Source organism: Pseudopodoces humilis, chromosome 3 (assembly GCF_049639895.1).
Source record: "Pseudopodoces humilis isolate 2021_Gansu_Grassland_sample_001 chromosome 3, ASM4963989v1, whole genome shotgun sequence".
Classification (NCBI taxonomy): domain Eukaryota; kingdom Metazoa; phylum Chordata; class Aves; order Passeriformes; family Paridae; genus Pseudopodoces; species Pseudopodoces humilis.
The window spans coordinates 9,160,635-9,176,568 of NC_142202.1; the positions used below are offsets into that span (position 1 = coordinate 9,160,635).

Below are 15,934 nucleotides of genomic sequence, written 5' to 3' on the forward strand. Positions count from 1 at the left end.
ACTTCTTCCCTCTGCCCTTACACCCTGCAGCCATGGGCTGCTGCAGCTGCCACGCTGCCCAGACAGTCACACAGATTAAATACGCTTTTAGACATGGAAGCTGTTATTTCTCTGAAATGAAACAGCTTCCCACACTCTTATTAACCTGTGCCCTACTTCAGAAGTAAATCTAATTTGCAATTTCATAGTTAGCTGGTGCTGGTGTTGGTTTGTCCTTGTGTCTTCTCTGACTTGGCTGGGTACATTTATGCAGCGCCATATGTGGCAGAGTTCTATTTAATGTGGCTTGCGAGCATTATTCCTCACAACAGAGTGAGGAGTTGGGGTGCTTTTTGTTTCACTGGGGTAGAGAAAAATTAAAGCACAAATGTTAAAAATGTCCCTGCAAAACCAATTTTTGTATTCAGCAGAGAATGAATTGCTGTCTGCTAAATGAAGTTTGTCATCTGGAGTATTCCTGCACATCTGGTCATCTTCCATGCATGGAGTGCCTAAAGAGAACTACTGTACCAGAGAGGAGAGCACATTTCAAAGGACTCGCTGGATTTCTGATGGCAAACATCAAACAAAAAGAGGCATTCTTTCACAGACACACAAAGTAATAGAGAAAGGGAAGTGGAAACTTCAGCAATGACCCCACAGAAACAACAGAACATACAGCAATTTCTGTGGTAGATTCAACTGCAGATTGTGTTACCTAACCAGCAGTGCTCACCAGAGAGAGCAGAGGAAACCCAAACCCTGTGTAACCAGTGCTCAGTGTTTTCTATTGCAGCCAGCACACTTTCTCGACTGTTTGTAAGGAACTGAACGTAATTAAAACTTCGAAGACGTGTGCAGCATGAGTGACTTCATCTTATTGTGGGGAGAAAAAGGAACAAGAGCACAATTTCAGTTCCACTGTGGCTTCAGCTCTATTCTGATGCTGTCCAGGTGAAAGACACCCATTCTTGTCAGTTATTCCAGTAGTCCCTGGGCATGGAGCACATTTAATATCTAGATGTCTGCAGTAACACCTCCCAGCTTGTAGCCCAAATCCTGCACACACACCCCTGCACGGGACATTTCAGTGATCTCACAGTCCATTTGCAGATTGTTCCTCCTGTCCTTTGAGCTGGTTGGAAGATAAACTTTGGTCAGGGTATTATACTATGCCCTTTGCAATGAAATAATGTCGGGTAATATGTATTTAGTGATGGGATTTAAATTCCCCAGCTGATTACAAGGGGCTGTTAAGACTTGTAGGGTTTAGCAGTGCCCTGTGTGCGAGTTGGAATGACGTGTACTGTTGCAGCACTTGTGCTCTCTTTGATGCTGTTGAAAAGGCCAGGGCTTTGCTAGGAGCAGACCTGAGAACATCAACAACTGAAGTGTCAGCAATACAATTCGCAATTCAGTGATACTGTTACAAGTGGTTGACCAGAAAACCAGCCTCCCATACTGTGTAACCTTCCAGCTTTAACAGGTTGCTCACTCGGAGATCCCAGGAGTGTGGCAGTCTCTCCATGGCCGCTTCCCAGCAGTCACTAGAGCCCAGAAATATTTACCGTGCCTAAAGAATGTAGTGAAATGTGATTAATACTTTTAAAGAGGTTTTGATAAAAGATGCCATGGGAGATTTTTTTTTAATAAAAGATGCAAAAAGGGACAGTGACTTATTAATGCACGTGAAGAACCCAGGCCTCAGAGGAGCTAAAGATGCCCTGTGCTGCTCCGGATGCGCTTCCGCCGTTCCGTGCCAAGGCTCCATCGCTGCCCGCCACCGGCGCGGAGGGGAGCGGCGGAACGGGCGCCAGAGCGGGATCTCCCTTTGCTCGCCGCCCCCCTGCAGCCGCAGGCCTGCCCGCACTCCCAGCGAGCCGTGTCCCGCACGATGCTCCCTCCGGGGCTGCTTCCCCCGGCCCCCGCAGCCCGGGGCACAGGCCCTGCTGAGGCACTGACAGCGCGACCGGCCGCGGGGCCGGGGCTCGCCTTGTGGCCCGCTGGGCGCGGAGCAAAGGGAACCATCGGGAGAAACGATGGCCTGCCCGGGCCGCACCGGGATGGACCGAGGCCGCTGGCAGAGACGGAGGAAGGGACGGAGCCCGGGCCGGCGGGAGGGACGGGAGGAGGGACTGAGGTAGCGATAGAGCCCGGGATGGAGCGCGGCCGAGGCCCCGCCTCTCCCCGCCTGGCGCGCTGAGGCCCCGCCCCCGCCCCGCCCGCGCCCTGACTCGCCCGAGTTGCCACGTCTGCCCGCTGACGTCACCCCTGGCCGGCGCCTTCCGGCCAATCAGCGGAGCCGGCCGCCGCTGCGAGCCGACGGGGCCGAGGGAAGAAAGGCCGGCTATCGCGCATGCGCTGCCGCCGCCGCCGCGGCCGCCGGGAGAACGAGTCCGCTGGAGGGGGCGCGGCCTGGAGGAGGCGGCGGCGCGGACTCGGTTTCCCGTCGCTCCCCTCGGCCGCCCCCCGGCCATGTAAGCGCTGCTCAGCGAGCGGCCGCCCCGTTTCCTGGTCGGGCTCCGGCGGCCATTTTGGGCTGAGGCGCAGCGCGGAGGCCGCGGAGCGGGCGCGGGGGGACGGGCCGAGCCGAGCGCCGGGCGATCGCGGCTCCCTCGGACCAGCGCACCGCGGAGCGCCTGCCTCGGCGGCGGGAGGTGCCGCCGCACCGCCCCCTCACAGCGCGCCCGCCGTCCCTCGGGCCGCGGGCCCCACGGACATGTCCAGCATGAACCCCGAATAGTGAGTGCGGGACGGGGCCGCGCCAGCGCCGCGCTGGGGGCGCCGCGGGGCGCGGGGGAACCGCGCTGAGCTCGCGGGCCCGAGGAGACGGCCCCCCCCCCCCCGGGTCCCCGCGGAGCCGCGCCCGGGCTCGAGCGGCGGCGGCGGGGGAGGAGGAGGGGTGGGGGGCGGGAGGCAGCGCGGCCGCCCGGGGGTGGGTCCCGGCGGGCCCGTGGGGGGTTAATGGTGTCCCCGGCGGGAACCGGCATCCGCCGCCACGGCAGCGCCGTGGGGCGCAGCCGCGGAGATTTTCCCGAACCCCGGGAATGCACATCGGGGCCTCGACTCCAACAAGTGACCGGGGGGACACCGGCACCCTGTGAAAGCCGATCCCCCCGGCCGGTGGCGGCTCCGTAGCCAGGGGTCCACCCTTCGCTTTAGCTGCAAGTCATGTGTGTGTCACATGGCTCTTGCAAAACACTTCTTGCCTATGTAGATTTTGCAACGCTGTGACTTGATAATAGAACGCTCTTGGGGCTGTTTCCAGCTGAAATAGCACCTGCTTAGAAAACCTCGTGACGACAGAAGGGGCTTTTGGGAGGGTCGTTGTGTGAGTATGGCCTTTTTCTTTAGTTGGCCTGCTCGAGAGTCGGGCTGTCTGAGCTCTCTGCCCGGGGGTTGTCTGTATTCTGGAAACTCGGGGAGCTGTATCCTGCCCACCAGGCTGTCGGGAGCAATAAACTTTATTTTGCTCAAGACTTTCTTGAGTTAGAGGAGGGACTTGGGCTTAGTTTAGAAAGCAGTTCAAAAAATCAGCTGCTGGGCTTCCAACCCTTTAGCTTTGTAGGGTGTGTTTAGGATCCTTTCACAGATGCTGGCTTTGCTGGCACCCCACTTTGGGGTGGCGAAGCCCCTGTCCCATGTGATGCCACTGGAGTGGCTCTGGTACTGAAATGCACGTGTGGTGTGACATTGCTGCTCTGGATATCCATGGACTCTGCTCTTGGAAGACACGCACAATTTTGTTCTCATGGCTCACTTCTCCACACAGCTGAGGCTCCTGACCTGTGTGGCCATGGCTCCTGTGCTCTCCACTTATGTTAGTGGGGTTGGTTGCAAGCACTCAGTCCATTAAAATCACCTGAGGAGCAAATAAGTAGTCATGGGCTAGTGAGGGAGCTGGTGACACCCAGGAGGTACAGCCAGGAACTCGAGTTACATCTTGGCAAGATTACATCACAAACTTGCTGGTGTAGCTTTGGAAAACACCAAAACGGTAGCTGGAGGTGGGCAGTAGATAAAAAAACCCAACAAACTGCTGGTGCCCCATGGTCTTAATGGCTCTCAAGAGTTAAACTCAAGTTTACCTTGCAGACTGTTGAGTTTTGTAGTGGGAAAACCGCCTGCAGAGTGTTAGGCCGCTAAGAGAAATAAGTTGGAGGGGGCTTTTTCCATAGATTTTTTTTCTTTCTTGCAGTCTGTTAGCCCTCTAGTCTGATGCAGAGGGTTGTTCCCTGCAACGAAGTACTGAATGCTGAGGACAGTGTTTTCAGAGAGACTCATTCTCAGTGAAGAGTGCTTGGTCCTGGTGGTGAGCACAGCCGAGTTCTTGAAAGTGAAACAAAGAGGAAAAGCTGTAGTTTGAGATTAACTCGCAGTGTTAAACTGACGCTTCCTGAGAGGGTGGCGTCAGCAGGATGAGGGGAGGAGATGGGAAGGGTGTGGTGAGATGGACAGAAAATACCTGTCACTGTGATGTGTGTACTTGGATCCCTGTTAAGACAGGAGTAAGATTTATGAGACTGACATTGCTCCTTCTATTTCCCTATAAGAGATACATCCATTTTTCCTCTCAGAAGTGCCTTGCCTATAATGTAACGCATTCTCACTTCCCTATCACAGCTTCAGATCAGGTTGCAGCCCCAAATCCTCTCTTCTGGCCAGAACTCCATCAGAAGTCAGTGGGATTGCTAGTTAAAATTTCTATCTAAAGACCTACTTCCTTCAGCTTTCCTGCTAAAGCTGCAGGGTTAGATACTGCTCATGCAAAGGTTTGAAGGGGAGTTGTGCTTCTGAGAGCCTCCTTGAAGCTTCAGGGCTGTGGGATGGCAGAGTGGAATGTTAATTTTTAGATTGAGTGAAGGAGCTGAAAAGGGGTGGATGAGATTATAAAATTAGTGTTTGGAAGCCAAATTCTGAAAACACCTGCCCAGCCAGTGCTGGGATGTGTTCCCTCTGTTCCTCCCTCCCTGGCGGTGTTTGAGTGAGCAAAATGTCAATATTGACTCTGTTGTGACTAGATCATGTCAGGTTCAGCATTTCCTGCCCTTCTGCAACTTGCCTGTAGCGTAAACACGCTGGTGGTGCACGGTGCATAGCAGCCAAGTGGTATCAGGAGTTAATCTTGATCAGATCAGTGTTCTGCCTGGGTCTGGTTCTAGATACCTTCCAGCACAGATGAGGAAACTCAGTGGGTTTTGGAGCAAATCTTGGGGGGTCTTTTTACATTTTTCAGGAGTGTTTGGGAATACCAGTGAGTTGGGTTTCAGTCTTTGGGTGATAGTGGTTAGTAGATGACAATTGAGTGACAGCTCCTGGGTTGCTGTAATTATCTGAAAGTGTTTGTGTTCTAACCTTTCTAAACAGCAATTTGCCATGTAAAGTGGTATTGTGTCTTCTGGATTCTGTTTACTTACACAAGCAGTGTGTAATCAGAGTGACAGTCATGCTCCTCTTCCAAATTTCTGGGGTGGTAGAAGAGTGGGGACTGAGGCTGCCCTGAGTACTTGTTTACAGTAGACCTGCAGCTGACATCAGTGATTAAAGCCAATTCCAGCAGTTCCTTGCTGCAGACAGATGACTACCTAGCCTTGTCTGTTTTGGCATAAAACCTCCCTGGCATTTAAAAAATCCCTACATGCCTCCTTGTATAAATTAGATAAACAATAGTATCTTAGAGGCCCACAGGTCCCTTGCTCCACACAGTTTTGACCAGGTCTCTCCTCAACTTGATTTCCTGGTTTTCTGCTGAACTTGCTGATGTGGGACATGTGTATCAAGAGGATGCTGCACTGCTCAAAACATCAACAGGGCTGTTTTGGAGGTGCCTTTTTTTTTTCTTTTTTTTGGCAAGAGGCAGTTACATTTAACATCTTTGTCCTTTATCTCTGGCAAGAGGAAGTTACGGGGAGGATTTGAAAGCCTCACTCTTACTCACCGTACCCACCTTGCTGCACATGCTCTTCCAGTGTGCTGTTATAAACAACCCAAGTATGAGTGGCTTATGTAAATGGTGACAAATAATTGAATGATTAACCTGAATTCCCACTGTCTCCCAAGGAGCATGGAGAAGGCTGTGCTGCATAGCTCAGCCAGCTTTATGAAGGCTCCCTAAACTGGAGGAGATGATGAGTTTTAAGTATCCCAAATTAAAAGAGCAAAATTCAGTGGCTTCAGAAATGTTTGTGTGGCTCTTCAGGAGTAAATACCATATAACGTGTGTGGCTTTTTGGATGCATTGCTACAGTTGAACCCCTTTGCCCAAATATTCTATTGGTGTAGCTCAGTCTAGAAATGGGTTTCTGCAAATTTCATTTGATTTAAACTGTTGCCGTACCCAAGAGCTGTCTCAAGCGTCGCACTCTAACAAACTGCACATTTGGTTCTTTTGGCCCTAAATGGGCACCTGCTATATTTTGAAAGGTCTTGGGAGCTGTATCTTTTAAGGCTTTTGGCTGTAGTTGGAAAGGAAGTAATACTGGAATATGGAGTGTTCTAAAAAATTAAAACCCTAAGTTCCTAAAGTCTTACTTATATTATTCCCAAACTGATGAAAGTCTTACCACCAAAATTAGGTTTTTGTGACACAACACCCATTTCTAAGGTCAGAGACAGAGCTAACTCGGTAAAGGCTGTTTCCAGCTGTGCTGGTGCTGGCCCTGGTTTTGGTGGGGCTGGGGCAGGTGGCTTACACCACTGTACGTCTCTGTGGTTCTGGAAATACTGAAGCCCAAAGTGAGGGAACAGCTGAATAGCCAAGATATCAAACCCAGTTTGGCTTCTGAGTTCTTGTTGTATTATCACAACATTTGTTCTGTGTACACACTGTTACTGTTTCTGTTTTCTGCTGAAGAGTAAGAGATTTAATGGGTAGGTTTGGCTGGGAGCTGCTCTTAGCACGAGAAGTAACAGAGGAAGACCAGTTTTCATGTTTGGGGCCTGGGGAAACCTGAATTACTCTTGGAAGCAAGTGTAGGTTTTTAAGTGGATCTCAGACCTACGGCTGAAGCCTTATCTCAACCAGGAAGGAGATACTTTTTTCCCCACTAATTTTAATGAAGACAATACAGTGCTAATATTCGTGTGTTAATATTCTCAAGGGAATTATAATATGCTGCAAGCTGAAAGTAATAATTTGAGTTCAGGATTGCTGAGAATTCTGTGTTTGTGGGGGACTGAGCAACCCAAACTTCCTGCTGGAGTTGGAAGGAGCTGAGTGAAGCCTGAGGCACAGTGGAGGGGATGAAGGCATAGGTGTAACACTGGACTGGGTCCTGGAATCCTCCTACTTTTCCTTGGTCTCCAGGTTGCAGAGTTTCTGCTGCCCTCAGGAACCAAAATGTTACTGGGGGTGAGAAGTTTTCTGGTCTGTAATAGTGCTTCAGGCAGCTTGAACCTACTGAGATGTGTGCATTGTGGGGTAATGTAACATACATCCCCTGAACACTTTGGGTTAATTGTCATTCTCCTAAAGCCATCTTGCCCTGTGGTAGTACATGGCTTGACAGGTGGAGACAGGTGGAGTGGTGAATTCTGTGACTGTAAACTGCTGGGTATCCTTTGACTTTTTTTTATGCCTTCAGTGCTTTTACACTGTTAGGAAAGGTTGCATTTTAAGGATTGGGTTATTAGTTATACATTTAGCACCTCTGACTCCTCTCTAGGCTTGGCAGAAGTGCTGCAGAGACTGGAGGTTTCAGCTGGGTCTGTTCTGCAGCCTGGGCCCAGCCAGGTGAGAGGCACTTGGGCCCTTGAGCAGAGGAGTGGTGAGAAGCCGTGGTTGGCCATCTGCTTGGCTGTTATCAGCTGGGGATGGATGAAGTTTCCTTGCTGGATCCCTGCCAGCCAGAGGCAGTGGTGATTCTAGGGAATAATAGGTGGGGACAGTTGACTTCAGGCACTTCACATATCCTTAATCTTTACTCGCCTTGCTTAAGTGGGCATAAAAATATGGCTGTAGAACTGTTGTTGTTAAGTGGGAACAGGACTTAGTCCTGGCCATTACAGGGCTGAAGAGTTGTCAGCTGAGAATTAGTTAGCGTAGTACTTGAGAAGCAGAATAAGTGTAAGTGGTGGGTTGTTTTTTTTCTCTGTTACTTGTTCCCTAGCGCGAAATTTCCCCATTAGTCTTAGGACTAACACAAAAACTCATATTTTGCCAACTTCACTACTCTTTGAAGTGTAAATATAGGCTGGTCGGTGACACTGTGATTATTCTTTAATGTTGGGAGGACTCAACATGAAGCACAAGATTTGTCAATTCTTCCACTGTATCTTGAGAATTGCTAATACCACACCTGCCATCCCCCAGAGATGTATCCTCATCTGGAAATGACTTGAGCTTTGCTTTAATTCCTGGAAGGCAGGTGTGTGTGGTAGTGGTCACTGCTCATAGTCTGTTGTGGAAGGTGGATATTCAGTTGTGCTGTTGCATTCTGCTGGAACTTAAATATAAGGAAAGAAATGGCTGGGTTTGGCAGCTCCCTGGTGTTGATGAAGCTGGGCAGTGGAATCAAACCTCTGAGTCCAGAGAGCAAAGATAATGGCCCTGGAGGGCAGCAGGCTGTTACCACCACCTGTGTGTTATTTGAGTCACTCAGCCAAACAAGGGGGCTTGCACTCAATTGCAAAGCACGATTTTCATCTCAGCTAGACCACAAAGGGCTGAGGTAGGACTGTGGGAGTAACTTGCCAGGAAGGCACAGTTCCACACAACAATGCTGTGTTCAGAGCATCTACCTCATACTTCTCTTACCAAGTAAATTGTGAATTTCTAAACCGAATATAGAAACTTGGAGTTGTAGGTGATTTCCCTAGCAGTGAATTAATTTACCCTTCTCAAAAGTCATAATATACTGGCTGTAAGGAACTTCATTCTTGACAGCGTTTTTCATTAAGTGACCTAATTTTTTTTTTCCTTCTGCAGTGACTATTTATTCAAGCTACTTCTGATTGGAGACTCCGGTGTTGGGAAATCTTGCCTTCTACTTAGGTTTGCAGTAAGTGATCATGCTTGGCAACTATGTAAAAGAGGCACTTAGCAAGAACTTCCCTTCAGGTAGCAGGGCTGATGTCTGACAGGCCTGGTAATACCAAAGAATAATTACAGCATTGCAAACTCCTCCTGTCTTCTGAATTTGTGTCTATCTGATTTCATTGTTTGACTAAATTGGAAAGAAATAACATCAATAATATGTCCAGCTAAGGTTAATTCTAATTTTTCTGTTACTTGAGAACAAGATACCCTAATTTAACTTCCATCGTTACAGTAGTGGTAGAATGCTGAGGATGGAAGGAATTCTGGGGCTGTGTCATTAGGCATGAGGAGTACAGACCTTGATCAGTTACTACTTGATAAGAACATTTCAGCCAGATGAAGTTTGATATCTGCAGTAAAAAGACCTACCAGTTGTTTAGTCAGAGAAGTAATGGAAATAATACTCTAGGAATAACAAGACCTTCTGCTTTCTTTAGTGAATGTTATATTTGCTAGTGAACTGTTCTGGCTCTAGTTTTCCTGACAACAAGAAAATGTAAAATGGGTTTGACAGCTCTTAGTAGAAAAAGCTGAAGTCCAGTGAACTTCTTATCTCTGTCTATGCCAAAGTGCAGCTTTACGTTGCCGTGGGAGGAGAGGAAGGGAAGCAGGATATGGGGCATGAACTTAGAAACTTGAGTGTGACACTACTGCAAGATGATGGCTTCATTTTCACAGCCTGAGAAATTCCTGTGGGCACCTCTGGAAGGAGCCTGTTGTACCTGATGTTATGAATAGGAAATGGTGATCTGGGTGTACAGACAGCCTCAGTTAAAGCCATTGTGGCTGCTGTTGGTACCAGGATGATCACTTGCTCTGCTCATAGTATGGAGGCAGTGGTTTGGAAGTGACACCACAGCTGGAGCAGCACTCTCAGAGCAGTCTAGCCTGCTTCTCCTGCAGTTACTTTTAAATTTATTTTGGTTTCATGTGAATAATCCAACTTTTCTCTTTTGATAGCAAACTTAAGTTTGTGCTCTGTTATCTGGTGTTTCTTCAACTGAGTAGCCTTTTCCTCTCGAGATGTGTTTTTCCAGCTAAGCTGTTTTACTGTGACAGAAAGAATTACCACAGCATACCACACCTGTGTTTTCTTGCTGCTGTAGGTTAAATTTCTTCAGGCTCTTCAATCATACCCTTTGGAGTACTGAAATGTTAAGGAAATAAATGTCATGTCATTCTGAAAGGCTTAATGCTTTATTCTTACTTGGATGTATTACCTAAGATGTCTTCCATTCACAGCCCAGAGGAATCCCTTGCTTTTGTGATACCTACTGGTTGCATAAAGCCTTGTGTGGTATATTGTACCTGAAGTTCTATCCTTTGGGTACTTTAGGAATAGAAACTTCCTTCATGCTGACAAGCTGACAATCACTAGAAGGTAGCAAAGGCTGACCCAGCAGTTCCTGTGTGCCTTAAGGCCTGTTGGAGACTGCAGCCAGGTCCCTGCAAGCTGCTGAAGCAGTGTTTTCCCTCCTGTATCGACACAGGCTGCAGAGCAGAGGCCTCAACACAAGTACTCCAGCTGTAACTCTAACCTGCCTTAGCAACCAGCTGCAGCAGCAGAGGATCTGACACTCATGTGTGACTGAGACAGAGCCTCTGAGTTGTTCCAAGTAGCTGCTGTGTAACAGACGAAGAACCATCAAAGGAAAATAAAAATGTGATGTGTTTCAATAACCTAAGTGTTATTCTAAGTAACTCTTCAGTCTGAAGCAAAGACTGCATTTTATGCTGCAGCTCACAAGGACTGACATTACAGGATTTCCAGAAAAGAGGCTTTTTTTGACTGGTTTTTGAAACATGAGTCTGGTTGGTGCTTTTAAAAGGTGCAGAATTTTTGAAAAGTAAATACTTGATGGAAGACTTTGCCATGAGACATCAGGCTGGTTTTACAAGGAAATTAAGTTCTTTTGTCTGATTGGTGCATAATGAAGTAAGTGACTGCAGAAGAAGTGCAGCTGGCTTGACTTATGTTCACTCTCTCTCCTAGGATGACACGTACACAGAAAGTTACATCAGCACGATTGGTGTGGACTTCAAAATCAGAACTATAGAACTAGATGGGAAAACAATCAAGCTTCAGATAGTAAGTAGTACTTACCAACTCCTGTGTGTTTCAGTCTGTTGGGGCACAGAGTTTGAGCTATTGGTGGTCATCTTTGTACTTTAAAATGCATTCAAACACAAGGGATATTTTCCCTGTTACAAGAGGCCAGGCAGTTTTCACAAAATTTTCCACAATCTGCCCTTAAAGAAGGGTGCTTAATATCAAGGCTGTTTGCCTGGAAGAGGAGATTCTGTGCTGGAGTGCCCTCATATCAAAACTGGTGCAGTTCTGCAGTATTTAGCCAGGATTTGTGTAAGTGCAGCAATACCACACAGTTGTCCAAGACGCCTGAATTCCACAGCAGCTGTTACTACCAGGCTGCACTGTCTTAAGTGCTGGAAACTGCTTTTGTTTACCTGAATGGAAAAACTGACACAAAGGCTTGTAACTGGCCTGGCTGCCTTATAACTGGGCAGTGTTTTCTGGTTATGCTTTTGGCCTTTCACTTGGAATAAACAGGGGAAGAGACTTGGCAATTCTTTAATCTTGAAGCAGTCTAAAAGGGTGACTGGTGTGATGAAATCTAATATCTGTGCAAGGTCAGACAATCCTTGTCAGCCCCTGCTTCCAGCTCAAGCAGAGGCTCTCAGGACTTGAAGGCAATGACTCAGGGATTCAGTGTTGTGGAGCAGAGTCCAGCTTACAGCCAGAAGCCTGAGCCTCCAGACTCTAATGTAACTGTCCTGAGTACAGAGCAGCCCACTAGGAATGCTGTCACTGCTGAAATCTGTCTGTCTGTCTGTTTTTAATACACAGCCAGCCCTGTTCTTGACACAGCTCCAGGGAGAGAAATATTTGGGCGAGTCCTGCTCATGTCCTGGGTGGGAGAAGAGGTCAAGCACCTTATGTCCTTCCTTAACTCTCACAGCAGGAGAAGGGAACCAAGTTTGGCTTGAGTTGTTGCCTTTAAATACCTTTGCTGAAGCCTGTGTGCCAAGAAAGTTGAAGGGAGTGGTCATGTAAGAGACCTGTAGCTCCCTGACCTTATTCCTAGCAGGTTTTCAAGTCCTGGCATGTGTTTGCTCTTCTGACCACTGAACCATGGCTGCTTCATGGGTCAAAACTGCTTAATGTTTTCCCCAGAGAGACCTCTTGACTGCACTTGGTTGAAACCAAACAAATGAGCACTTTTGAAAAGGACGTACAGAGTGTAATTCTCAGTTAAAATACATGATCTCAAATCCTGTTTGATGCATACAGCTTCAGAGCCACTGCTGTAGCTGTGGCATGGATGTGGTTGTAGTTGGATGGCTGCTCTGCTGAGCTGTGTTTCTGGAAGCTGATGTAGAGCACTGGCTCAGCCACGCTGCAGGAGCTGACCCTGTCACTTGTCTTGCAGTGGGACACGGCAGGACAGGAGCGGTTTCGGACTATCACTTCCAGTTACTATAGAGGAGCTCATGGCATCATAGTTGTGTATGATGTTACAGATCAGGTACGTAGAGTTTCTCCAGGCTGATGAGTAAACTGGGAATTATAAGAGCTGGGCACATCCTAAGGAGACAGTGACACAGTTCTACAGGCTGTGTTAAGACTTACCAAGCTAAATGTATGTGTGTTTGCCTCTGGTTTGGCAAATACAATAGAACACAGAAATGAAGAGAACAGTGGAATTTGTGGCTCCTAAGCAATTGTATCTTAGGCTTAACCTAAAATTTGGTGAGCAGGTAACTGATTGTTCTGTGTGAATACATCTCACCCTGCCTTTGGTAGCAGGAAGTCTGAGTTACTGATGGAAGATGTTGAAAGATTTCTGAATGTACTTGAACTGTGGTCTGCAGTGAAGACCGGCATTTGGAACAGAAAATTGTCAGCCTGTGTGCAGGATACAACTGAGCCAGTGTTTTCCCTGAAAGGGTCTCTGAAGAAATGGTGCAGTTGTTTGAAGGGCACTTGGGAAGTATAGGGTTTCCTGAATTAATAGAAAAAGAACGCTTGTGTTCAGTCAACAACTGGAATATCAGTCCAGCATTTCTGGAGTCAGAGGTTGTTCCAGCATATCTGCAACAAGGTGGCTTGCACCTAATACCTGATGCTTTGTAAATATGTGGGATGCATCTATTTTCAGCTGCATGCCATGTCTCTTATCTCTGCTACAGGAGGAGGAAGAAGAGTCCCAGGTGGTCGAAGATGTTGACTATTCAATATATGGAGCAGGGAAAAATGACAGGGGGAAGAGTGCAGGAAGGGCTGATCGTATAGGGCTGGGAACAGGAGCTCTATGGGCCCTGTGGTGACTGACCTGTCCTGGGGCCATCAGGAGAGTTGGGCAGCATTAGAGGGTCCTCTCCCACGGTTGTGAATCACATGGATAAGTGCAGTTCTTCATGCTCTTTCCTGGTCATGACCAAAGGAATAGTGCTGAACATTGCTCTTTATCAAGGGCCTTGCTTACAGATTTCTTATCTCCTAGGAGTCTTTCAATAATGTCAAGCAGTGGCTGCAGGAGATAGACCGTTATGCCAGTGAAAACGTCAACAAGTTGTTGGTGGGGAACAAGTGTGATCTGACCACAAAGAAAGTAGTAGACTATACAACAGCAAAGGTAGGTGTGGGCTCATGTGTTTGCTTGGCAGAAGAGGCTCTGCTTGGGTTTGTCATGCACCGATGTTCCAGTGCAGAGAGATGTCCTGGTGCCACAAATGGGGGGCAGTTTAATGACCCCCTGCCCTGCAAATCATCCTCGGACTGGAGATGGGGTGTGGGGAGGGATCCAGGAACCTGCAGTATGAGCTTACTGTTCACTATTTCTCGATTTGCAGGAATTTGCAGATTCTCTTGGAATTCCGTTTTTGGAAACCAGTGCAAAGAATGCCACAAATGTAGAACAGTCTTTCATGACCATGGCTGCCGAGATTAAAAAACGAATGGGTCCGGGAGCGACAGCTGGTGGTGCAGAGAAGTCCAATGTTAAAATTCAGAGCACTCCAGTCAAGCAGTCTAGTGGAGGTTGCTGCTAAAACTTGCCTCCCCCCTTTTGTCTCACAACAATGAATTTGCAATCTGAACCCAAGTGAAAAAAAAAAATTGCCTGAATTGTACTGTATGTAGCTGCACTACAACAGATTCTTACCGTCTCCACAAAGGTCAGAGATTGTAAATGGTCAATACTGACTTTTTTTATTCCCTTGACTCAAGACAGCTAACTTCATTTTCAGAACTGTTTTAAACCTTTGTGTGCTGGTTTATAAACGTGTAATCCTTGTTGCTTTTCCTGATACCAGACTGTTTCCTGTGGTTGGTTAGGATGTATTTTTGTTTTGATGTTTCTATTGGCATGTTTAGATGTCAGGTTTAGTCTTCTGAAGATGAAGTTTAGCCATTTTGTATCAAACAGCACAACAGTGTCTGTCACTTTCCATGCATAAAATTTAGTAAGATATATGTAAGATCTGATTTGCTAGTTCCTTCTTGTAGAATTATAAATGGAGAGATCACACTATCTGATTAATAGTTTCTTCATACTCTGCATATAATTTGTGGCTGCAGAATATTGTAATTTGTTGCACAATATGTAACAAAACTGAAGAAATGTTTAATAAATATTGTACTTATTGGAAGTAATATCAAACTGTATGGTGATAAATATTGTCTTAATTTGTAAGGCTAAGGGGGAAATCAGGCTTGCATTGTGCACAAAACAACATATCTATGTGTGCAGCCATGGCTCTCAGACCTTCCCTGCAACTCACCCAGTGACTGTGGCCCCAAAGCCTGAGCTGTCTTGGTGCTTAAGGCACAAGTGCTGTACCAGAAACACCCAGCCAAGGTTCATGAGGCATAATGCACTCTGAATGTACAACAGTTCCCTAACTTAGTCTTGGAACTTAATTTATTTCTCAAGGACTTGAGGTAGGGAATTCCCATCGGTTTTGCATAGCAGGGGATAGAACAGTATTTCCCTAACGTGAATGATTTCAGTGTAACCTTGAGGAGGTATAACTTTCTACCAGTATATTATGTCTTTTCTATATACTGTTAATTCCATCCTCTTTTAATCAATATCTTCTGATTTAGTGCAACAGCTTAGCTTCTATTCCCTTCTGCAGCGAGGCACCAGGAGGGTGACATGGGGATAGCAAGGCCCCCACCAAACTGTTGCTCAAAGTAGGCGCTTTCTCAAACAATTTGGAACTAACCAGCAGCCAAGAGGTTTTGGATGGTGTGTGATTCTTTGTACAGAGCTAATCAAATCATTAGTGCCTGATGTCTAGCTAAAAGCCACAGGAAAGCTAGCCTATAACACTTCCTATACATGTAAAATTGTTCAGCTTTATCTAAACTCAAATGTTCAGCCTATTCTGTAAATAGTCTCATGTTTGAAAGACCATGTAACATTCCCCTAGTAGTAAATACACCCTGTGATAGTAAAAATATAGCCTAGGTATGTTGTGAGGTATAAACTAAAACTGGTGCAAATATCCTCTGATTTTTTTTTGGGGGGGGGTGACTTTGGCTAACAGCTTTCTTCAACATAGTTGCATAAATCAACAGGCAATTGTAATACATAAAGTATTGTCATGGTTAAGTTGAACTCTTCCACTTCAGACCTTCACAATAAAGTGATGTGCTTTCTAGTAGAGATGTGCTTGTTGGTATAATTCATTATAAATGTGACCTGCTGCTCCTCAGGAGCAGAAGGAGCAGTGAGCACTGCTGACATCAGGAAGTGAAGCAGAAGGAGGTGTGTTGAGGGTAAAACATCTTCCCTGCAGAGAGTGCACAAATGAACTTCAATGTCGAGATGCCTGCTACATACTATCCAAACCAATGTTAATATATACAGTAATAAAAGCATTGCAAAACCA

At 46.9% G+C, this 15,934-nt stretch overlaps 1 protein-coding gene across 1 annotated transcript; it reads left to right on the forward strand.

Moving 5' to 3' along the window:
• Nucleotides 1-2,335: 2,335 nt before the first annotated feature.
• Nucleotides 2,336-15,934, forward strand: RAB1A (RAB1A, member RAS oncogene family). The gene is made up of 6 exons (XM_005525406.3): nt 2,336-2,721; nt 8,906-8,978; nt 11,010-11,105; nt 12,466-12,561; nt 13,540-13,671; nt 13,889-15,934. Exons 1-6 carry the CDS (start codon nt 2,336-2,338, stop codon nt 14,084-14,086), a joined length of 981 nt encoding a protein of 326 aa, XP_005525463.3. The 3' UTR covers nt 14,087-15,934.

What these genes read in the sequence shown, in the direction of transcription:
- RAB1A (XM_005525406.3), top strand. Translation starts at nt 2,336, where the DNA reads ATGCGCTGCCGCCGCCGCCGCGGCCGCCGGGAGAACGAGTCCGCTGGA. An exon ending in AAACAATCAAGCTTCAGATA is followed by an intron (nt 11,106 to 12,465) that starts GTAAGTAGTACT and finishes CTTGTCTTGCAG; the next exon opens with TGGGACACGGCAGGACAGGA. An exon ending in TGTATGATGTTACAGATCAG is followed by an intron (nt 12,562 to 13,539) that starts GTACGTAGAGTT and finishes CTTATCTCCTAG; the next exon opens with GAGTCTTTCAATAATGTCAA.